Source organism: Chrysemys picta, chromosome 1 (genome assembly GCF_011386835.1).
Source record: "Chrysemys picta bellii isolate R12L10 chromosome 1, ASM1138683v2, whole genome shotgun sequence".
NCBI lineage: Eukaryota > Metazoa > Chordata > Testudines > Emydidae > Chrysemys > Chrysemys picta.
This window is the reverse complement of record NC_088791.1, coordinates 218,209,401-218,233,116: the sequence shown is the minus strand read 5'-3', so window position 1 is coordinate 218,233,116 and position 23,716 is coordinate 218,209,401. Positions and strand designations below refer to the sequence as shown.

The following is a 23,716-nucleotide window of genomic DNA, read 5'->3' as shown; positions in this document are numbered from 1 at the left end:
CCTATGGCTTCTTGGTTGTATTCCTTGTAGTGATTCCTCGGTGAGGTGTCTCTGATATGAAAGTCCTCACTTCGGAGCTCCCATACACAGTATTCTACAAGGACAAGGTCCAGCTATGGCCCCACCCAGCGTTTCTGCCTAAGGTGATGTCGCACTTCCATGTCAACCAGGATATCTTCCTCCCGGTGTTGTGTCCAAAGCCTCACATGACCAACGAGGAGAGGCAGTTGCACACTAGATGTCGGGCGCACCCTGGCATTCTACCTGGAGCGTACCAAGCCCTTCTGCAAATCAACCCAGCTCTTTATTGTGATAGCTGACAGGATGAAGGGCCTTCCAGTGTCCTTTCAAAGAATTTTGAATTGGATCACCACTTGCATCCATACTTGTTATGAGTCAGCGCAGGCAGTGCCTCCACTGATAGTGAAGGCTCACTCGCCTAGGACTCAGGCGTCTTTCGCTGCCTTTCTGGTGCATGTCCCTATCCAGGACATCTGCAGGGCTGCGATGTGGTCTTCAGTACACACGTTCACGATACATTACACCATCACTCAGCAGACCAAAGATGACGCTGGCTTCAGCAGACCTGTGTTGCAATTGACACGTCCATGAACTCCTACTCGCCTCTGGTGATACTGCTTGGGAGTCACCTACAATGGAATGGATATGAGCACGCACTCAAAGAAGAAAAGACTGTTACCTTTTGTAACTGTTGTTCTTCGAGATGTATTGCTCATGTCCACTACATGACCCGCCCTCCTTCCTCACAGTCGGAGTTCTGGCAAGAAGGAACTGAGGGAGCCGGTGGCACCCCGTATATAGGTGCATAGTGCACCACTCCAGAGAGCGCCAGAGCCGGTCCCCTACAGATACCACTGATACAAAACTTCCAGCACCGGTGCATGTGGCGAGCACACATGCCTACAATGGAATGGACATGAGCAACACGTCTTGAAGAACAACAGTTATGAAAGGTAATTGTCTTTTATGTAACTATTTAAGAATATTAATCCTTACTGTAACAGATTTTATTACTTTGATGTCTTGGGGAAATTTACTAAATATTTACACTCTTAGTAGCAATTACTTTTTAACCTTTATAAAAATGAAATACAATAGATTTGTCCAAGACATCTTAACAAAGATGTTGTCAACCTACTTTGAAAGCCCTGTTTGTAATGCATCAGTGAGATCCTACATGATCCTGTGTAATGAGAGCAAATGTGTAATAGGGCACTATTGGTTCCCCTTTACAAGGGCCAATGGAGAAGAAAGGCAGCTAGTTAATACTGACATGTAGCTGCTTTCCCAAGGCTGCTGCAATGGAACTGTGCTCTGTGTGGCTAAGAGGCGAGACCAAGGAAAGAATAAAGAAAGCAGTTGGTCTTCATAGCTTATTGACCTTGCATTGTCAGTCCCTTCACTGCAGCATTAACTCCCTCTTTCCTGTTTTTCCAGCCCAAAGGGATCTTCATGCATGGAAAACCCATTTGCAGAAGACATCAATGCCATGGTTGGTAGTGAGGATTGGGAAAAGACCAGTGAACCATAAGTTTGTCCCCTCTCCTGGCCTTTGTCAGTTGGTCTGGCCATCCTGTGATGAGTTACCTCTGAGCATGTCTAAACCCAAGTTACCCTGACCCTGCTTAAACCTGACGAGTCATCCCTGAGCCAGAGAGTTTGATCAATCATCAGAGGCGCAGGTCTTGTCAGGGCCGGCTCTAGGCACCAGCAAAACAAGCTGGTGCTTGGGGCGGCACATTTTTAGGGGCGGCATGGCCAGCGCCAGAATGCCGCCCCTAAAAATGTGCCCCGGCCGCCCTAGCTCACCTCCGCTGCTGCTGCCACGGCGCACGAAACAGCTGATTCGCACGCCGCTACTCACCCTCCCTCCCAGGCTCTCAAACCTGGGAGGTCAGGGGAGCAGTGGCGCGCGAATCAGCTGTTTCGTGCGCTGCGGTGGCTCGGGGTCTCCCCCTCCCTCCCAGGCTCTCAAACCTGGGAGGGAGGGGGAGATCCCGAGTGGCCGTTTTGCGCGCCACTGCTCCCCCTCCGTCCCAGGCTTGAGAGCCTGGGAGGGAGGGGGAGACTCCGAGTGGCCGCGGCGCGGCGCCGCTTCTTCCCCTCCCTCTCTCCCTCCTAGGCTTGAGAGCTTGGGGAGAGGAGGCAGGGCTGGGGATTTGGGGAAGGGGCGGAGTTGAGGGGGGGTCGGGGGTGGGGTAATTAAATAAGGGGGGGGTGGGCAGCCAAAATTGTTTTTGCTTTGGGCGGCAAAAATCCTAGAGCCGGCCCTGGGTCTTGTGATAGGGCCCATGCCATTCAACCAGGGTTCAGCCAGTCCATAGGTGAGGACTCAACTGGGTGACCCCAAAGCAGGTATATAGGCTCCTAAGGGAAGCAGTCTCTCAGGACTGCTCAGTGTCACTACCTGGCCAGGAACACTCCCATTGTCAGTAATTTCAACAGATTGTTCTTGCTCTGGCTCTTGCTAGTGCTCCAGCTGTCTCTAGCCCATGCCTGCCTTCATGCTAGCCATACCCCGTTCCAGTCTGCATCTGCTTCCGCCTCAGCTGGCTGCCTGGCAGTTCTGATAGCTACTTCACTCAGATCTGCTCCATTGCTGGCCCCACCTTTAGCAAAGGAATTTACTGGGGAGTTGCATCAGTCCATTGCCATACCTGTAGCACGGGTTACTCTATCTTGGGAAGAAATGACTCTGAAAAAGATTTGGATGTCATGGTGGATAATCAGCCAAACATGAGTTCCCAGTGTGATGCTGTGGCCAAAAGGGCTAATGCAATTCTGGGATGCATGAACAGAGGAGTCTCAAGTAGGAGTAGAGAGGTTATTTTACCTCTGTATTTGGCACTGGTGCAACCTCTGCTGGAATACTGTGTCCAGTTCTGGTGTCCACAATTCAAGGAAGTTGATAAATTGCAGAGGTTTGGAGAAGAGCCACCAGAATGATTAAAGGATTAGAAAACATGCCTTTATAGTGCTAAAATCAAAGAGCTCAATCTGTTTATCTGAACAAAGAAAATTAGGGGGTAACTTCATCACAGTTTATAAGCACCTACATGAGGAACAAAAAATTGATAATGGGCTTCTCTGTATAGCAGGTATAATAAGGTCCAAGGGCTGGAAACTGAAGCTAGACTAGAGTGGAAAGAAAGCACAAATTTTTAACAGCGAGGATAATTAACCAGTGGAACAACTTATCTAGGGTTGTGGCCACCCCTGGCAATTTTTAAAATCAAGATTGGATATTTCCTAAAAGATATACTTTAGTTTAAACAGGAAAATTCAGGGAAGTTCTGTGGCCTGTGTTATGTAGGAGGTCAGACTAGATGATCGCACTGGTCACTTTTGACCTTATCTATGAATATGCAAGGTGACTAACATCTATCATGTGTAGTTCATTCTCTCCTCTCCCCAGGGGGAGAAGTGTGTGTGGAGTGGACTGTTTTGCATTATAATGTATACGCTGCTCTGTGCTTATGTTAAAGTTAGGTCGAGCACTGTGTACTTGGAGCAGAAGGTGGAGAAGTTTGTGGTGGGCCTTAGTTCCTGTGGGAGATCATTCCTCTTTCTGGGACCAGTTCCCGAGAAAGCTCTGTCTCCTGCACAGACTAGCTTTATCTGCAGAGACTACTGTTATGATAAAAAGTTCCATTGTTCCAGAGTTGTTAACCATGGGCTTTATCCCAGAGTTTTAGGTGTTCTTTTGATCTAGTACGTTAAGCACCTGGAAGATAAGGACTGAAACCATGAACTTCACTTAGCATTAGTATATTATAGGAAGTATTTTATAGGAAGCCAATGTACAGAGCAGAGGACAGGTTTGATGTGCTTGTGGAAGCCAGTGTTCGTGAGGAGATATGCTACAGTATTCTGTACTAGTTGGAGTTTCCTAAGGGTTAATGGCTTCATGCCCAGGTATGTTGCATTACTGTAGTTGAGACAGGAGGAGAAGAAGGCATGTGTAAATGAGGCCAACTCATCAGTTACCAGGATGGGATGGAGTCTCCCAGTCAGCCAGGGGCAGTAGAACGCATTACTCTCACATGCAGTTATATGATAGCTTAGCATCAGCATCTGGGAACACTCCTGAACTATAGACTGAATTGACCAATTGTAGCTGTGTACCTTTAATCAAAAGAGACTGCATCATGGCTACACACTCTTCGAAGTGCTTTTCTCTGCCCACCAGCATATTTCTGTCTTGCTTGGACTCATCTTCAACAAGCTGTTCTTTATCCATGACAGCCTAAAGCTTCCAGTGGTATGTTGTTACTGGAGCTGGTCAACAAACTTTTTTTTGGTGCAAAAAAAATCCTGAATGAAAAATTCTCATTCCAAATGTTTAGTTTTGTTTTTTTTGGAGGGCTGTAGGAGGGAGGGGGAGGGAGGAAATTTTAAAGCAAACTGAAATTTTTGTTTTGGATTTTGAATACAAATTTTGATTTGTTTCAGATTTTGAAAATTGAAATATTGGCTCTTGGATTTTTGTTTTGCTTCTCATTTTTTTTCTTCCTCCTTGCTACTAAATGAATAAATAATAAAAGAATGTCCAGTTCCTGCACCATCACCACTATTATCTATCTTTCTTTTTATTGCAGAGTGGCAAAGTTAGTGTGCCATTTTCCCATTTGCCACCTTGTAAGTTTTCCAAAGTTGGGAAAGTTTTGAAAAGTTATAGACGAAAAAAGGAAAACAGAAAAAGTGAAAAAGATACCTAGACATCATTAATTCTCTAGCATTCAGTGAGGAAAGGGAGGAAAAAACACAATTTCAAAATATTTTGTCTGTTGACATCTGAAATGAAAATTTCATATAGAACAAAACAAATATTTTTGTTTTGAAATTTCCCATTTTAAAAAAAAATATTGTTTTTCCTGCAGAGTTAACTCAGCTATTTAAGCTCAGGTTAGCCTACTTGGGGTGAGAGCAGCCATACTGAGAAGTAACAAACTGCACGGAGTGGTTGTGTTAGCTAATTCGAGCTATGGCCTATACCTCCTGACAGACGAGCCCGAGTTCAAAGCAGTGCCACACTGTAGTTAAGGGATTTTGTGTGTGGATGGAACTTAAGTTAGAGGCAACACTCAAGTTAATTCTGCAGTGAAGATATGCCCTTAGTAACAAATGAAATTGACTAGCTCTTTTTTGTAATCCTCTTCCTCCTCTGACCCATACACCATCAATGTTTGATATGTTAGTGCCTTGAATATTCATAGTGTTTAATAACTGATAAATTTTAATAGTTTATTTGGTGTGGCCAGATCTGCTTTGTCAACAATGGAAGTTAAGCTATTGCTTGTGTCTACAATATGTAAGGATGTGGAAGATGTTCAAGTAGCACTGGAATGTTGAATGGCTTTTTTGCCTTATTTTCTGAATTGTGCAGTAATTAGATCAGAAAATTGAATAGAGATGACTAAGCCCCTTCCATCTCAGTATTAAATAGTGAATAAACTGGTGCATATGTGCCATCACATTATTTGTTTACAACAAAGCTAGTAAGGTAGGCAAGGATTTTGTGGGGGGTGTGTGTATGTTTTTCAGTGGTACAGCTAAAGTTATTTTGAAGAGAAATGCTTTCCTATTCAATGCAACATGGAGTGTCTTTGAAGATAGGCATTAAAATTAGTCTCTCATTTATGGAGCATTTGAAGCACATTGTCTGCTTTTCACTGATGATAATGTTGGGACCTGTCAGTTCATGTCCTACATTTTTGGTTATTTTGGCAATGAATCTTACTAAAGTAATTTAAAAGGGAAACTTGCTTACAAGAAACATGAAATTGCACTTGTGGGTAAGAAATTATCCTGGTTTCAGTTTATGAAACACCACACTCGAATCCTACAAACTATGACCAGGATCCTGCAAAAGCTTATGCACGTGCATAGCTTTAAACATTGTGAGTGAAATTCTGGCACCATTGAAGTCAATGGGAGTTTTGCTGTTGACATCAACTAAGCCAGGATTTCATCCACAGTGTATAAAGATAAGCATGTGCATAAGTCTTTGCAGAATTGAGCCTGTGTCTTTGATCTAAAAAGGCTGATCTTGTGTTCATGAAAGCATTTTAATTTCCACATATGCAGATTTTAACTTGTAGGTCACACACAGCTAGTAAAACAATGGAACATCTGGTAAGTTTTACCAGATTGTATTTTTTTTTTATTCCGGTTTAAAAAAAAGAAAAGGATTACATCAGTTTCTGACAGTTTCTCTCATGTAGTCACATATGCTGTTTGCCCCCAAAACCAACCTTCGTTACAATCCAGGGCAAACATACTTGACTTTGTTATCACAGGCCAAATTTCAAAGGATTATGGCTGAAAATGTTGGCACTGTTTTGCAAAGCTAGCTCTTCTTTCATGGAGTGAAGTAATAATAAATGTTCATCCATTGTTGAAGTGAACCATTTCTTGGGCACTCTTTGAATAATGAGCCAAATGCTAAAACTTATTGGGGGGGAAAATAATGTAGACAGTTGCTGTTTTTATGCCTGTCAAGATTTATACTATGGAAAACAGACAGTTACTGTGAAAATGGTTTTGTTATGCAAAGTTTAATAGACTTTTTTAACAGAAACTTGTTAGTCTTAAATGTTTTGCTTTATTATCTTCCAGTCTGTTCCTTTGAAAACTTGATTTTACTCTGTACTACAGTTTGTTGAATAAGCTTTTGTATACTCTGTGCTCCCATCTGTGTGTCATATTATAGATTTGGATCCATATGGAATGTAAATCTTGTTCTGGCCTAAATCTGAGTCTAATCCTTTTCATAGCTTTTGTAGAAAATGAACTTCCTCTGCACGGTGTCAAGATTTCTGAGGTCAGTACTATCTGGATATTCTCCCAATTTTTTTAACCAGTTAAAAAGTCTTGTATTGTTATGCAGTACAAATTAATTGTTCTTGTACTACTGACCTATAATCATCATGAGTGTGGTACCTCATTACTATTTTATTTTCTGTAAAAATGTGTGTGGGGGGAAATGTATGGATTCCTTTATTTTAATTACTTTATATTGGCATTGTAACACTATCTGATGGAGCCAAGGATTGTGAGTGTTGTGAGATATATTGTTATGAAAGCAATCATAAGCGATTTAAAAATGATTAGGAGCTAAGGTACAGTGCCCAAATATTGGAGAGATTGTTATGACAGAGATTGTAAAGGAGGTGGAAAATACAAGTATCTTCCATTAAAAATTGTATTTATTTATTTTGGATATCCTTCACTTGTTCCTTTTAGACCTAAGGTTAAGTCAGTTACTTAATTAAGCAATAATTAAGGGGGAGAGGGATAGCTCAGTGGTTTGAGCATTGGCCTGCTAAACCCAGGGTTGTGAGTTCAATCCTTGAGGGGGCCACTTAGGGATCTGGGGCAAAATCAGTACTTGGTTCTGCTAGTGAAGGCAGGGGGCTGGACTCAATGACCTTCAAGGTCCCTTCCAGTTCCAGGAGATAGGATATCTCCATTATAAAAATATATAAAAATGAGTCTAAAAATTCAGTCATTGGTTTATTTATTGTAAGTTATTTTGGGATTCATTAAGCATTTTCTAACAAGTCATTTTTGGTATCAAGCTCTTCTGCATTATTTTGTGGCATTTTGCATGGTTTGCTCCTCAGTGGAATGTTTATAATTGTCACAATTTTTCCCATGCCTATTTCCCTAGGAAGCTACAAGCAAATAATAATTTCCATATTCCTCGGAGGGCCTTGAACAGAAAATGGAAACAAACTTTACCTTGATTTGGTAGAACTATAACAATCCTGGTTTTGTATACACATCTGTGGGAAATCACTGTACATGTAGCTTTTTCTTTTTTATAATTATACTTTAATCAAGGATGTCACATAACTCTCTTCATGTTAATAAAATAATTACAGTGCAGAGACTCAAACAAAATATGATAGGCTATAATCAGGTAATGATATGGAAAAGCATCCTAACCACATGTGTAGATTTTAAAAGTTTTAAGTAAGTCTGTTCGCTTTCTGTATCTGCATGTGTCTCTCAAGGAGAGAATATACCCCAAACATGTGATGATGATGGGCGATCACTTGTTACTGAGTATGATCATCTTCCGTGGGAGTTATGGGTCCTCAGGTGGCTAATGAGGCCAATCCTTGAACCACAAGTTCTATTACAATGAGGGAGATGTTTTCAGACTCAGCAGGAGGCTGTTGACCATGACTGGAGACTAGTCTCTCCTTCCTCCTGCGCCTCTTGTCCTCTTCAGCTTGTCGGCGAGCAAGTTCAAAATGCAGGGGACCATCACGTAGGACTTCACTCCATTTTAAGCGATCCTGGGCAAGTGTCGCCCAAGTGTCAATGTCAATATTACACTTTTTTAGATTGTCCTTCAGCAAGTCCTTATAATGCTTCCGTTGTCCACCTATGTTGCGGTGCCCTTCTTTCAGCTGAGAAAACAGGTCCTGTTTTGGGAGGCGATGGTCTGGCATCCGGACAACATGACCAGTCCAGCAGAATTGCTGATGGATGATCGTTGCCTTGATACTGGTGGTCTTTGCCTCTACCAGAACACTAATATTGTTGCACCTGTCTTCCCACTTGATTGTCAGAATCTTACAAAGGCATCGTTGATGGTGCCTCTCAAGGACTTTCAAGTAGTGTCTATAGGTTGTCCAAGTTTTGGACCCATACAACAGTGCTGAGAGAATAACGGCTTGATAAAGAAGAAGCTTGGTGTCTGTTCAAATGTCGTGATCTTCAAAAATGCTGTGCTATAAACAAGAAAAAGCTACACTGGCATAGCTTAGGTGATGTTGAATTTCTGCATCAATATCTGCCTTGGATGAAAGATGACTTCCAAGGTAGAGGAAATGATTGACATTCTCCAGTGCCACTCCATTGATTTTGATAGATGGGGCATGTAATACTACATCTGGAGAGGGCTGATAGAGCACTTTAGTCGTCTTGATATTAAGAGTGAAACCATGACATGCATAAACATCGGCAAACACATTCAAGATAGTTTGAAGATCTTTCTCATTGTGGGCAAAGATTGCGTTTTCATCAGCATAATGAAGTTCCACAATATATGTTGTGGAGATCTTACTCTTGGCTTTCAGCCTGCTAGCCTGAGTAAATGATTCTGTAAATGATTTCAACGCCAGCTGTAAACTTCCCAGCAATTAGGTAAAGAATGACGGCAGTAAAAACCACAAACATGGTTGGAGTAATGATACAGCCGTGTTTGACTCCTTTTTGTACTTCAAAAGGTTCACTCTGGGAGCATACTTTGCTGACTGAGGGTCATAAAGTTGTATTTATCTTAGGAGGACTATTGTCTTGTACACTTTATGAAACTTGCCACGACATGGATAATATTTACTATCCACTTCAATAGCCACATAAAAACAAATGTTCCGCACTGTTCCATCACCAAGGAAAAGAGCTCAGCAAGGCTATAAAGGAAGAGAGAGGTTCCACTCACTGCTACTTCTTACAGAGAGGGTCCTGTAGAACAGGCCAAAACAAGCCATCATATAAAAATATGTCAGTGCTGAAACTTGGATATGCGGGTGGAGCTCAGGAAACATTTTCTAAGGCCTGGTCTACACTAAAAAGTTAGGTCGAAGGAAGGCGCCTTAAGTCGACCTGTTAATGTATGTGTCTACACTACCAGGTCCTTTACGCCAACCTAAGTCACCTCTAATGTTGACTTCTGTAATCCACCTCTGCGAGAGGCATAGTGCTTAACTTCGATTTTCATGGATGAACTGCGAGGTAGTGCAATTTGACTTAATTGGCCTCTAGGTGGTGTCCCACAATGCTCATCTGTGACCACTCTGGAGATCATTCTCAACTCTGATGGAAATGGGGTGGGAGAGGAATGGTGGTGTGAGAGTGAGAGATAGATGTTATTAAGGCTTTAGCTAGTTATTCAGCTGCCTCCAGGGGAGCCAGTGGAAGGATGGAGGTAAACCATCTTGAAAATCTGGTTTTTCTGGTTCCATTTTTGACTGAGGTTAACTGTATGGTATACAGCAGCACAACATTATGTGTATTCTTGTCAATGCACTGGGTGCGCAAAAGTATTCCTTGCGTAAGTCATCTAAAAATGACTAAAATTCAGGAATAACTTAATTTTATCAAGCATAGGTATTTCATTACAAAAGAGGGAGTGTGAAAGATTCTTCCAATTCAAACAATTACACCTGAATTTAAGGATCATGTTAGACAGTTTCTGCCATCTCCAGTATCATAGTTTGTATCAGTAGTTCTCGGCCTTGCCAGACTACTGTACTCCTTTCTGGAGTCTGATTTGTCTTCCGTATCCCAAGTTTCACCTCACTTAAAAACTACTTGTGCAATAGCGTGTTCACACTTGCAGCGGTATTCGGAGTGGTGCACTCTGGGCAGCTATCTGACAGAGCATCTCTTCCTCTTCTGCCACTAAGAGTTGTGGGAAGGCGGAGGGGGTTGCGAGGCATCCTAGGTCCTGTGCCAATGCCCAGTGATGTATTGCTTCGCATCCCAGAAATCCTTGTGCTTCCATCCGCATTTGGTGCCGTCTTTCAACAGTTTGTGTACTGTGTGCTCTGCTTCTTCGGTCTGCAGGAATGGATCCCGCACTGTTGACCAGTATGCTGCTCACTCTGACTAACATGTCATGAGTGGCAGTGGAGTTTTTCCTTAAACTACAAAGACAAGAGGAGTGCAACATCGATCTTGCCATGCGTAGTAGCTACAACATGAGATTGCTTGTGGCATTCACAGAAGTGCTGACCACAGAGGAACGCCGCTTTTTGGGGTTGGGAAACAAGCACTGAGTGGTGAGATCACATCGTCATGCACATCTGGGATGACGAGAAGTGGCTGCAGAACTTTCGGATGAGGAAAGCCACATTCATGGGACTGTGTGATGTGCTCATCCCAGCCCTGTGATGCAAGGACACGAGAATGAGAGCTGCCCTGCCGTTGGAGCAGTGCGTGGCGATTGCACTGTGGAAGCTGGTTACTCCAGACTGCTACCGATCGGTCGCTAACCAGTTTGGAGTGGGAAAGTCAACTGTTGGACTCGTGTTGACGGGAGTCTGCAGGGCCATTAATTGCATCCTGCTCCAAAAGACCGTAATTCTGGACAACGTGCGTGACATAGTGCATGGCTTTGCACAAATGGGCTTCCCTAACTGTGAAAGAGTGATAGATGGCATGCATATTCCAATTCTGGCACCAGACCACCTAGCCATCAAGTACATGAATCGGAAGGGGTATTTCTCTGGTTCTCCAGGCGCTTGTGGATCACCGTGGGTGTTTCACGGACATTCACGCAGGCTGGTCCGGAAAGGTGCATGACACACGCATCTTTCGGAACTGGCCTGTACAGGAAGCTGCATGCAGGGATTTTCTTCATGGACCAGAAGATCACCGTAGGGGAAGTTGAAATGCCCATTGTGATCCTGGGAGACCCTGCCTACCCCTTAATGCCATGGCTTATGAAGCCATACATGGGGCACCTTGACAGCAGCAAGGAGCGGTTCAACAACAGGCTGAGCAAGTGCAGAATGAGTGTTGAGTGTGCTTTTGGCCATTTAAAGGCCCACTGGCGCTGTCTATATGGGAGGCTGGACCTGGCCAATGACAATATTCCTATGCCTATAGCCGTGTGCTGTACGCTACATAATATTTGTGAAGGGAAAGGTGAAAGCTTCACTCAGAGCTGGACCATTGAGGCTCAGCACCTGGAGACTGAGTTTGAACAGCCAGAGATCAGGGCTATTAGAGGGACACAGTATGGGGCCATAAGGATCAGGGATGCTTTGAGGGCAGCAATTTGAAGCTGAAAGCCACTAATATTTGTTTCTATGCTCAGGAGTGAAGTGCTTGTAATGCTAGGAGGTGACTGTGATTGGTGAAGACGATGCACTATGAAGGTTTAAAAAAATTGCCTGTTGCTTTACAGGGCTCTGTTTGCTTTCAGTTAACAGAATAAAGATTACTTTCAAACCAACACAATTATTTTATTAAAAAACAACCACTGGAGGAGAGACAAACAAAAAAACATATCAGCAACGTGGGGGATGGGGGAAGGGAGGGTCCCAGGAAGAGGTGGGATGCCGGGGCTGTTGAAGATTTGCGTATGTCCAGGGATCATATGCAACCTTGTCCTTTGGAGTACAGTGCAGCGGGTACTGTACTTTAGCAGGGCTAAACTGCAGGGGGCCGGGTGTTGAGTGCAGTGGGTAGTGGGAGTCCGCAGGGCTGGACTGTGACGGGGCAGGAGTGGAATGCAGTGGGTACAGATTGGAGCCAGGAGGTTGATAAGAGAGTGTTGGTGGTGTCTGGGGGGGCGCATGGGAAAGAGTTTTGCGACAGCAGCTGCAGAGCAGGGCGGGCATGGAGCTGCTCTGTTTGCAGTGCTAGTAGCGTCTGGAGCATATCCACTTGGCGCTCCATATCGTTTAAGAGCCGCTCCATGGCTTCGTTCTGGCGCACCACGTTCTCCTTTCGATCCCCATCTGCCACTCCTTCAATTCTTGTTTTTCGGCCGTGGAGTGCATCATGGTGTCACGTAGAAAGTCCTCCCTAATTCTTCGTGGCTGTTTTCTAATTCTGCGCAGCTGTTCAGCTGGCGATAACAAAGGGGGAGGCTGGGCTCCCAAGGTCCGATCTGTGAAGCCAAAATGCAACATTTTACAGAAGATTTGTGTGTGCTTGTAACACACAGACCACTGATTCAGTGATTTAAAACACAGCCACTATTCACATACCTCTCACTAACTGGCTGACCCCAGGCAAGCACACATGAGCCACAAGACCCCCAAAATGGTGAGTAGCCGCAGGGGCTGGGGAAATTAGTGTTCCAGGACCGTACTGTACACTGGGCATGTGGCTCTTAGGGAGAGCCAGCACTGTAGGGGGGGCCTTATAAGCATTCCTATCCCCACACTTTCCACAGGCTGTGTTCATTATGGACGATATCTCACTGCTGAGGGTGAGCAGGGAATCAAGGGAGGGTCTTCTCCAGACTGCGGCTTCTGCCCTGACCCTTATGCGGCTCGGCTGTGTGCAGCAATGGTGTCCCCCCAACACACCCCCAGTGACAACAGAGTGGCGTGGGAAAGTTACCCTTAATGGGGTGTGAAACAAAGCAGCTTTGCCAAAGAACCTGTGGCAGCGGATTGCCCAGTATCTCCATGAGAGTTTCCTGGAAAGCTTTGAGGCAGAATCCCGTGAAGTGAGGGAGTCAGTCAACATGCATTTGTTATATATTGTTGTTGGTTTTTTTTTTTTTTAAATTCATAGATGCCTTAACTTCCTTTCTACACCAGGTCATTTTTTAAACCAATATAGCCGCCTTCCTCGATTGTGGCTTTTGGGGCATCTAGTAAAGTGTTCTTAAACAATTCTCAATTATCATTAACATTTTTCTGATTAAATTCTTCCTCCCACCTGAGTGGGTTCATAATTGTTTTCAGCTTTTTGAAATTTGTTATATTTATATTAATTTCACAAATCTGTGTGTGTGTGTTTATACAGAGAGAGAGAGAGAGAGAGCGAGCTTTGTGAAATTAATATATATATATATAAAATTATATTTGGACCTTATTCTGTTTTCACATTTGCAGGGCTACCCTCCCCTGGGGAGCAGAAGAGTGAGCTGGGATGTGGGGGAGGATTGTGTAGGACCTGAGGATGTGTGCAGCAGGACCTGGAGTGAGGAAATCAGGGATATGTATAGGAAAACTGGGATGGGGTGACCCAAGTGTGTCTGCTGAGGCATCTGCATTTGAAGGGCTGCTGTTTCTTCTTTGCACTGTTGGGAGCCAGCACTTCAAGCAGAGATCGCCTTGGCTCTGCAGCACTAGGCAGCAGCACGGGGTTGGGGGTCAGACTCACTCTGTGACGACAGTGTGGCTCATCAAGGTCTCCCTACCATGTTGCTGCCTCAGTACCCTGGGGACCCAAAGCAGCAGCAAATGGAAGGTCATCAAGTGCTGATGCCTTGATGAAGAGATGCTGAATCTCCCCATTACTACTGATCACCTGTACAGCCCCAGTCCCCTTAACTAGGTTCCCCCAAGCCCCCAACCAAAACCTTCATCCTTCCTCATAGTACCCCAGGACACTGTGCAGAGTGCAGCTCCTCCGGGGAGAGGGCCATCATTAGAGCAAAGTTGCTCTCCCATCCATTTCTCCGCACACAAGATGCTCCCAGCTCTAGTCCCTGTGCAGGCCGGAGGCCCCTGATTCCTGCTGGAAAAAAATGTGAAAATAAGATGTGGTCAGTTATAAAAAGTAAACCAGAAAAGTAAATACATTAAAGTAAGGTAATGGCAAACTTTCCTTGATTAATTGCAAAAATACAGCTTCAGAGTCTCCACCTCCCTCTTCATCAGATAGCCAAAGGAAGGAAGCTTCTTAATTCCTTGATCACAAGATGGACTTGAGCCAGGCATCTCAGAAGCTAAGAGGAGGAGAAGAAAGCCAAGGCTTGTTCAGCCAGAGCAGTAGCCATGTAGGGTTAGTCTACGTGGGTGATTCATTTCAGACTAACGGCCTTTTTTATTATTTATTTTTTTAATTGAAAGGGGCTGTGTCCACATGATGCAATTCTTCTTTTGAACTAACTGGCTAGTTATTGTGAATTGGATAAATCCACTTTGGAAAAACTTTATGTGAATGTAGTTCTATTTTGAGTTAACGTTTCAGTCCTCCCACTGGTATAGAACACTGCATTGCTTCACACCAGGACTGACTTGTTGGTTTACCTGTGTGTACTGTCCTGATGACCGAGTGTTGCTACGACGCAGGGAGTCCCTCAGTTCAGGTCACTCCATCTCAAAAAAGATGTATTAGAGGAAAGAGCGAGAAGTATTTTACAAAGTGTGTATTTTTTCTCTTTTAGATCACAGAACTTTGTGGGGCAAAACGTGTGGGTTATTTTGGTCCGGCTCAGTTTTATGTTGCTTTGAAACTAATTGCTGCAGCGCAGTCTGGCCTTCCAGTACGGATAGAGAGCATTAAAAGTGGTAAGTAGCTCACATTACTTGGTGTGCTATGAGCTTGTTCTTTAATTTCTTTACCATTCATTGTACATTATTTGCTTCAGTTAGTTTTTCTTCCAACCTGTTTGTAAAGCAAAATCCTATTGATTTATTTATATATATTTTAGGGGGAGGAGGGGAAGAGGTGAAATGGTGAAATTAGTTTTATAATCCATAAATTATGGGTAGAAATTTACAATGAAATTCTTGGGTTCTATGTGCAAAGTTGTTACATGGATAGAAAAGTACAAATTGCTTTTGCATCCGTAAAAGCATTATAGAAATAACAGGACAGTTGACAATCATCGTTGTGGGTCCATTTTTGCCACCCTCACTCATGCTGTGTGGTACTTTAGGCTTAAGTTCTGCTCAGGCTGATCTCTGCAACTACATGGAGCCCTATTGAAGTTGGGGCTCCTTGGGAACACCTTGCCAGAGTGGGGCCTTTCTTTGCAAGTAGACCTGTTGAAATGAATGGGTGCAGGTAGCAAAATCACTCCTTGTGTCAGTAAATGTTACAGCAGGGGTTCTCAAACTTCATTGCACTGTAACCCCCTTCTGACAACAAAAATTACTAGAGGACCCCAGGAGGGGGGACCAAAACCTGAGCCCACCTGTGCCCCACTGCCCTGGGTGGGGGGGGGGGTAAAGCCCAAGAGCTTCAGCCCCAGGCAGGGGACCCTGCCACCCAGGACTGAAGCCCTTGGGCTCTGGCTTTGGCCCTGGGTTGTGGGGCTCGGGCTTTGGCTTCAGCCTTGGGCCCCAGCAAGTCTAATGCCAGTCCTCGCGACCCCATTAAAATAGAATTGCGACCCACTTTGGGGTCCCGACCTACAGTTTGAGAACTGCTGTGTTAGAGTGTCCATTAGAGATTATTTCAAACATATTTGCTGATCGGATTCCATTGTAACTTGATGTTAAGTACAACCTCTCTGCGGAAAAAAATATTTTTTAAAAGAAACTTCTTAAAAATCCTAAGTGGATGGGATGGAAGAACATGTTTACTGGTGAGAAACTAATAGCTCATAAATGAAAGTAATTAGATCCATTGTGCCACCTGCACTGCCAGCCCAGAAGCAAAGGATTTAAACTTCAAAGTGGGCATCTCAAATTCTGATCCTCTGCTGGGCCTATTATGTCCGTTTGACATAGGCTAGGTCTACACTACGGGGCGGTGGTGGTGGTGGTGGGGGGTCGACCTAAGATACGCAACTTCAGCTATGTGAATAGCGTAGCTGAAGTTGCGTATTTTAGGTCAACTTACCTGGCTGTGAGGATGGCGGCGAGTTGACCGCTGCTGCACCACCATCGACTCCGCTTCCGCCTCTTGTCGCGGTGGATTTCCGGAGTCGATGGCAGAGCGATCAGGGATTGATTTTATTGCGTCTTCACTAGACGCGGTAAGTCGATCCCCAATAGATCGATTGCTACCCGCCGATCCGGCGGGTAGTGAAGACGTGCCCATAGAAACTATGTAGTGACAATCCAGTTTAGCACAGCTTTTGCTAAACTCCCACTAACCAGGGATCCATCCAAAGGCATCTGTTGTAATCAAGTGATTTTAGTGCTAAAATATAAACTGCTTCAGGTGGAATAGGAATTCCAAGCTCTTATTTCCATAGCTATCTTGTGCCATTTTGTCATTCTTGATCCTTCTATTTGAATTAAATATTATTCTTGAAATCCTTGAAAAGAACTCACTTGGGTATCAATCAGAATCAAGGCATTATTAATTAGGATAGGTTTTCAGAGTTGAACTAGAGGTATCAAGGTATTTATATTGATGTTGCAGAAATAAGCCTGAGAAACGTATAACATGGTAGTGCCATGTTTCAAAACCTTACTGTATATGTGTTTTGTAGCAGGATCACTGTTTTGATGCCATTTTTACTTACAAATTACACTTTAATTTTTTAAAACTATCCCCATGACTGTGTGTGTGTGTGCACGTGTGTTTTAATTTGCCATTATACCTTCAAAACTGTGTTTGAAAGAGATCCCAGTTTTTAGCCTTTGTGATCTTCCACCAGTAAATCCAGAGCACTGCGTTTGTTGAGACTGGTGATGTGTGTTTGCATGTTGGACCCAGTTCTTCCTGCTATCTTTGCTATTGCATCATTGTGAGCTAGCAGGGGAGTGAAATTTAAATTGTCAAGAATCTTATCTAAAGCACTTTTAAGACTAAATATGTTGTCTGATCATCAAGCCTGAGAGCTGGGATTTTCACATTGCTTCTGCATTTGTTTTGAAGGATTACATTTAAAAAAAGAACAAAAAAACAAAAACAAAAAACCAGTCCACGAAAGCTTATGCTCTAATAAATCTGTTAGTCTCTAAGGTGCCACAAGTACTCCTATTCTTTTTGCCAAACCAACAAGTAAACCATAAATCTGGGGACATTATTAAATAGAAATTTTTGGGGAACTTTCAGTCAGATTCCTGCTCTGTCTATCCTAAGCATCTCTTTAGGACAATCAGGTTAATTTTAGAAGAAACTAGCTACTTTAGCAATCTGAATCAAGTGAGATTCAATGTGTATGTTTCATAAATACAGCAGCTGGAAATACTGCAGAGATGTGAACGAACAATGGTCTTTGGATTGATATCCCACTTAATTGCTGAAATGTTTCCAGGTTTCAAAAGCACTAATTACATTGTCCCCAGAAACACAGTAGAGCTGTTGGAATGGATGAGTGATGTACAGCAAAAGTAGATTGATTTCATAGAAACAGCTGTATGTATAAGTGATTATAAAGATCCCATCGTGTTTTACTTGATTCCAGGAGCCTTTATTCTGTTTCTTTTGTTGTACTGATCTTATAACTTACTATGTGGAGAAGTGGAAGTTTACAACAAGAAGATGATAAATTTCCTTAGAACAGTATTGGATTTTTGGATGATGCATGAGGTTATAAGTGTCACTCTTCAGTTCTTCTGAGCTATGGCAAATGGTAGCATTTCTGACACCACAGTCTTACTAGGCTTTGAATAGGTCTGTTTAACTCGGTGCTTTTTTTCTGTTCTAGTAACAGCATGGAGGATACAATGATCTTGCCCTAATAAATTGATTGCTCCCATAGTTTCTTCTGGAAACTACTTGTAGACAACAATGAACAACATATGTAATAGTGCTGGCTAGGTTAAGACCAGAAATGAGTTTGAGACTTGGCTTCATACTGTGAATGAGGCACCTCTCTCTCTTTACAGTAATAAAGTATGTGCAAATCTCATAATATTTGCTATTAAGACAAAAATAATTTCAGACGTTCCATAGGTTATTTTTTTTGTAATTCTTAGTGCTATTTCTTATTTTATAGTTTAACTTTTCATTGGTTTTGCACTGCGATACTGCTTCAAAGAATTTTAATATACTGTAGTCTCATTTGAACTTCTCTTTCTTTCTGTTAATGAAGAATTGCCTCTTCCTCGGTTTATGGCACTCAAAAATGACATTGAAATGAGATATGGAAATGTAGCAGAAATACACGGAGTTAAATTTCAGCTTCCACATCCAACCTTGGAAAAAAATTCCTTCAAAAGATCAGATGAAGGGGATAAAAAGGTAACAAGGCTCTATTTAAGGCAAATATGTTCGTGTATAGTGCAACTTTAGGGTCCAATCCTGCAAACAGTTACACTCATGGATGCTTATTCCATTAGTTCAGTAGGACCCCATGCAAGGTTAACTCTATATATGTGAATAATTGTTGGCAGGATTTTGCTCTTATTTTGATATTCTCTTGTACCAACTGTATCCCAAGAGGATTTTATTTACAAGAACTTTTATAGAATTATGTATTTCGCCTATTATCTATCTATAAGATTCCAAGATTGTAACTCTGTCTGTCAATCTGAAGCATAGAATGTCTGTTAAATCAGTGTAATGGGATGGAAATTGCTACAAGCATGTTCGAGAGCTCTTTTTGTTTAGAATATCACCAGGTTCCATCATCACTGGGATACATGGTCTGTTACCATCCAATTTTTAAATTCTCATCCGTTTTAACAAATTACGTTAATTGTATTCAGCTATAATAAGGCATGTGTCTATGCCATGCCAAGAGTCCTAGATCATTGTGATATCAGAGGTAACTCAATCAATCACCACCCTTACTCTAGAGCAAATTTGCATGCAACAGTTTCATTGGTTGTGTGAGGGAGACTGCACAGATGGTGGATCACTTGGTTCAAGTGCTGCAGTTCAGCCCCCACACAAATCAACATAACTTGCCCAGTGTCACGGACTCAGAGGACTCGTGCTCTCTCTCGGCTCCGTATGGTCCCTGGGAGGAACCCCCTTCAGTGTGCCAGTCCTTCTCAGGGGTCCACTCTCGGGGGTTAAGCCGTAGGCCCCTCCGCCTCCCGGAACCTCACTCCTCTGAGCCTTCAGCCTGCCTGTCTCTCAGCGTGGGCCCCCTCGGGGAGTCTACTTGCTCTGGACTCCCGGGAGTCCCAGAGGGAATAATGCAACCCTGATCTCTAGACTGGAGTGACTCTCAGCCAGCATAAAACAGGAGGGTTTATTGAGCATCTGAACCCAGCACAGGAAACTCTCCGGGCTCTCAAGCCTAGCAACCCTCAGTACAGTACATCTAGGTCTCTCCTGCATCCAGATGGGCTCTGGCTGCTCCCTCTCCCCAGCCCAGAAGCCCCCTCCTTCCAGCTGATCATCCTAGATCATCTCCCCCAGCAGCTCTTCCCCTGTCCTTTGTCTTTGGTCCCAGATAAACGGGTTGCCTGGGCCCTCTCTCTTCCATCCTTTGTTCCCCACTGGCTGGAACCAGCTGGTCAGGTCACCGGGGTCCTCTCTCAGCCCTTTGTCCTCCCACTGGCCAGAACCTGCTGACAGCCAAGCTGGGGTGGGCCTCCTGGTCACCACGGTCACTGGTCGCTAGGGTTTCCATCTCCAGGCAGTTGTCTGGGGTCCTGGCTGCTAAGCGAGGTCACACTTGGTTCTCTGTAACAACAAACCCTCTCCCACTACCTCGTTAAGCACACAGGGTAACCGAGACCCACACAGTATCCATGCAAAACACTAAGAACATCCCCCACTTAGTCACACCCAGCAAAATGCACACATTCTTTCTCCCCCCACCCATATTTACCATAAAGTCATCACTGTGGGTCATTGCTCGTTAGAGCTGTAATATTCTTTGCAAATGTTTCAGAAACTTTGCTTACGTAGTTCAAAGTTGCTGTTTTTTAGCGGGGGAGAGAAGGCTGCAGACGGGAAAAGTAGAAAACTGCCTTGGGTTTAAAAAACAACAACCAAACTAATGAGTCTCTATCATAAGTACAGTCCCTAGTGACAACATAATTAATGAAAAGAGTGATGCTGGAAGGCTAAGAGAATAGACAGCCCTTCATGACTCCTGTCAAGCTGTCTGGAGTGGCTCAAGAGTGTGAGTACCAACATCAGGGCAGACTGTTAAGAAGCAGGATACAAACCCCAGATTGGTTGTGTTCTTAGTGTATGTGCAACGTGCTCCAGGTGGCACATGACCAGGATTCATCCCTGAAATTGATCCACTGGTTGGATCGTTAACTTACCTGCCCTGGGATGCTTACTGATGGGGAGTGCAATGTGAACGCTGATCCATGGCCCCCAGATTGGTTGTGAGTTCTATAATTAGATTTCACCAACTAATTATCAAGTGTGAACTCCGGAGGCATGGACTTACAGTCCCCTTGGGTACTCTGATCAATCTGGCTACCCAGATAGTGATAGATGGTCCCTAACTCCAAAGAACACAGCAGTATTCAAGTTAGTCCCCTTTTCAAAGGACCAATTACTTACCATAGGTCAATTGCACCTTAGATCTCACACCAGTGACAATGCTTGTAGCCAATCCTATGATAAACTATCTAAAGAATCATTAACTAGGAAAAGGAAATGAGAGTTATTTACAAGGTTAAAAGCAGATAAACATACAGTCTTAGGTTCCAAAAGGTGATAGAAGCTGGTGTAATGTGCAAACTCTGTATGTCCTTTAGGGCTAACCCAGAGGAAGCCGCTGGGATCCCTCACTTATGTTTAGAAATCTTGCCCTCCTAAAGTCCTAGCAACATAGAGATACAGTTTCTCCTTGTTAGGGCCTTTTATTCCTTGCCCTTTCGAGTTGCAAGTTCAGCTGCTGGGAGAAATTCAGTTGCATATCTCCTATTCATGGGGGGAGGAGAGCAATCAACAAAATCTTTTGTCTTCTGATGTTCCCTATGGTTTGTTTGGTGTTTATGGGCCGCCTTTTGTTGGGCAGGAGATAATACCTCCTGTAGTATTTCACACTTGGTAATGCTTCTCTCCTGACTGGTGATTTACAGTTACAGAGCAAACACTTAAATATTACCTTATGACATTGGATACAGATATAACAACTGAGATTAATGCATGCAGTAATTTGCAAGCGTTCTGTAAAGTCTAAACACTAACCACATATTAATATATGTTCCATTCTATATGCATCCGAAGAAGTGGGCTGTAGTCCACGAAAGCTTATGCTCTAATACATTTGTTAGTCTCTAAGGTGCCACAAGTACTCTTGTTCTTCTTTTAACCACATATTTATAACTCTAATACCTATTTTAACAATACTAACACACAGGTGAGCCAGACCCGTTCCAATTATATATTTGTCGGTCTCCAGTTGAGGCCTAGGGTCTTGGCATGAGTTGGCAACTGGTCTGCCATCGTCACAACTCCTTGTTTTTGGTTTGAGGAAACCTAGAATCATAGAATATCAGGGTTGGAAGAGACCTCAGGAGGTCATCTAGTCCAACCCACTGCTCAAAGCAGCACCAACACCAACTAAATCATCCCAGCCAAGGCTTTGTCAAGCCTGACCTTAAAAAACCTACCATATTCTTTCTCCTCTAATCTCCTTTGAGGTGTTATACCAGGCTAGTTCTAGAAATCCACCCTCAGGGAAATATTCTTCCAGTAATGAATCCTGCTGCTGCTCTGATCTTCTGAATTCCCAGTTAAAAATAGCTGAATCATAAAGAGATTCATATTGTCTGAATCTATAAAAACTGAGAATGAGCGTGATGCTTACATGCTTATAAAAACAAGCTATCTCACAGCTCCTGTTATTTGCATGACCCTTTCCCTTGCCTGACATCATCTCATCATGTATCATGTTTTGTGCTGTAAGCTGCTTGGGGCAGGCAGTGTATATATCTGTAGAGCACATGCACACTTATGGCACTGCCAGTATTAGTAATAACAAACTTGGTCTGAGGCTAACCATTATTAATGAGTTAATGGGGCATGCACATATAGAATAATGAAATTGGAAATAAGATTGCAAATATCTGTTCTCTGTGAATAATTTCATTCTAGTAGAGCATTGCCACCAAACCTATAATTCTTCCTAGGTGACTTTTATTGCCTTGGTGTTGCAAGTCATATTTTTTCTGTTTATATAGTAAATCATTGTCTTCTACAAAAGCTCAATCCTCAAGGAAAAAGGAAACAAACTCCAAGTTAGATCTGACAACAGCTACAAATCTACTTCCCACAAAGGCAGTTCACAGAATATTTAAAATAAATCTTTGAATTGGTGCTTTTAGTTATTTTTCATTTTTTGCCTTCTTCTGAAATGAAAAGTTTTCTTAAATGGGGAATGAATTCAAAAACCTAAATACAATATGTAAATCCAAAAATACCCAGTAATAATAAGATTTAACAAAAATATTTCTCCAGACATATATGCAAGTAAAATGTCTTAGAGTTCATTCTAACCCCTTCAGATGAATATGGCTGTATTTTACCCCCAGAACAAGGCTCAACATCAAAGCATCATTTTGCCATATTCCATTTATAATCACGTTTCTTTTGGAAATAGGGGCAAGAGTATTTGTCAGTTATTACTATGCCTTGCACATCATGCTGTATGTGATTGAACTGGTATGCAATATTACTCCACCTATTTCTGTAGTCACCTCAGAATTCCACTTTGTTGTTTCTGAAGCAGGAAACCAAGTCTCCTCCCATGTCACCGATGTGTTCACCTCCTGCTTCTCCATCTAATTACCAGAGAATACCCTTGAGTTATGGCTATGGCAAGTCAAGGAGTGGGCTTGAACAGCCACATGGAGGTAGGATAAAATCTGGGATGCACAAGTCATACACTGTTGTTTTTTTCCCTCCAGTGCCTTCAAATCTCAAATGCAATTAAGGAATCAGCCTAATAATGTCTGGACTTAATTACATCTGTCTTTTAGTAAATGAGCCGACCATCTTTTTTTAATTTTATGCTGAAGCTTTGCTTTCTGATTATTTAGTCCTCTCTTCCTGTTTGCTTTCCAGTAAATTAATTATCATGTGTAGATTTGTGTGCAACTGTTCGCAAATTAATGCTAATTGCCACGTTTTTGGCAAGCCTATGTGCAATATATGTTAGTGATTGAGTACTGTGAATGTTTCGGTGCATAAGCATGTTTTTTTTAATATTAAAAAAAACCCCACTCCTGATTTCAATAACTGCTGTACTAGTTTTCAGATTTACAGTGAGGCTTTGTTTGCAAGAATAACAAGGAGTCTGGTGGCACTTTAAAGACTAACAGATTTATTTGGGCATAAGCTTTCGTGGGTAAAAACCTCACTTCTTCGGATGCATAGAGTGAAAGTTACAGATGCAGGCATTATATACTGACACATGGAGAGCAGGGAGTTCATTGGG

The 23,716-nt window shown here is 43.0% G+C and overlaps 1 protein-coding gene across 14 annotated transcripts in view; it reads left to right on the top strand.

Moving 5' to 3' along the window:
- The window catches only part of REPS2 (RALBP1 associated Eps domain containing 2), a 142,732-nt gene that overhangs the window by 19,603 nt on the left and 99,413 nt on the right, over positions 1-23,716 (top strand). For 11 of the 14 annotated variants that reach the window (XM_065580214.1, XM_042840161.2, XM_065580208.1 and 8 more), the window contains exons 2-4: positions 14,897-15,020; positions 18,449-18,597; positions 23,006-23,132. In XM_065580214.1, the coding sequence (XP_065436286.1) occupies positions 14,897-15,020; positions 18,449-18,597; positions 23,006-23,132 (400 nt within the window). Of the gene's footprint in view, positions 1-6,797; positions 6,845-14,896; positions 15,021-18,448; positions 18,598-23,005; positions 23,133-23,716 lie in introns of all 14 variants that reach the window. The other 3 variants (XM_042840160.2, XM_024110904.3, XM_024110897.3) reach the window with 2 other exon arrangements.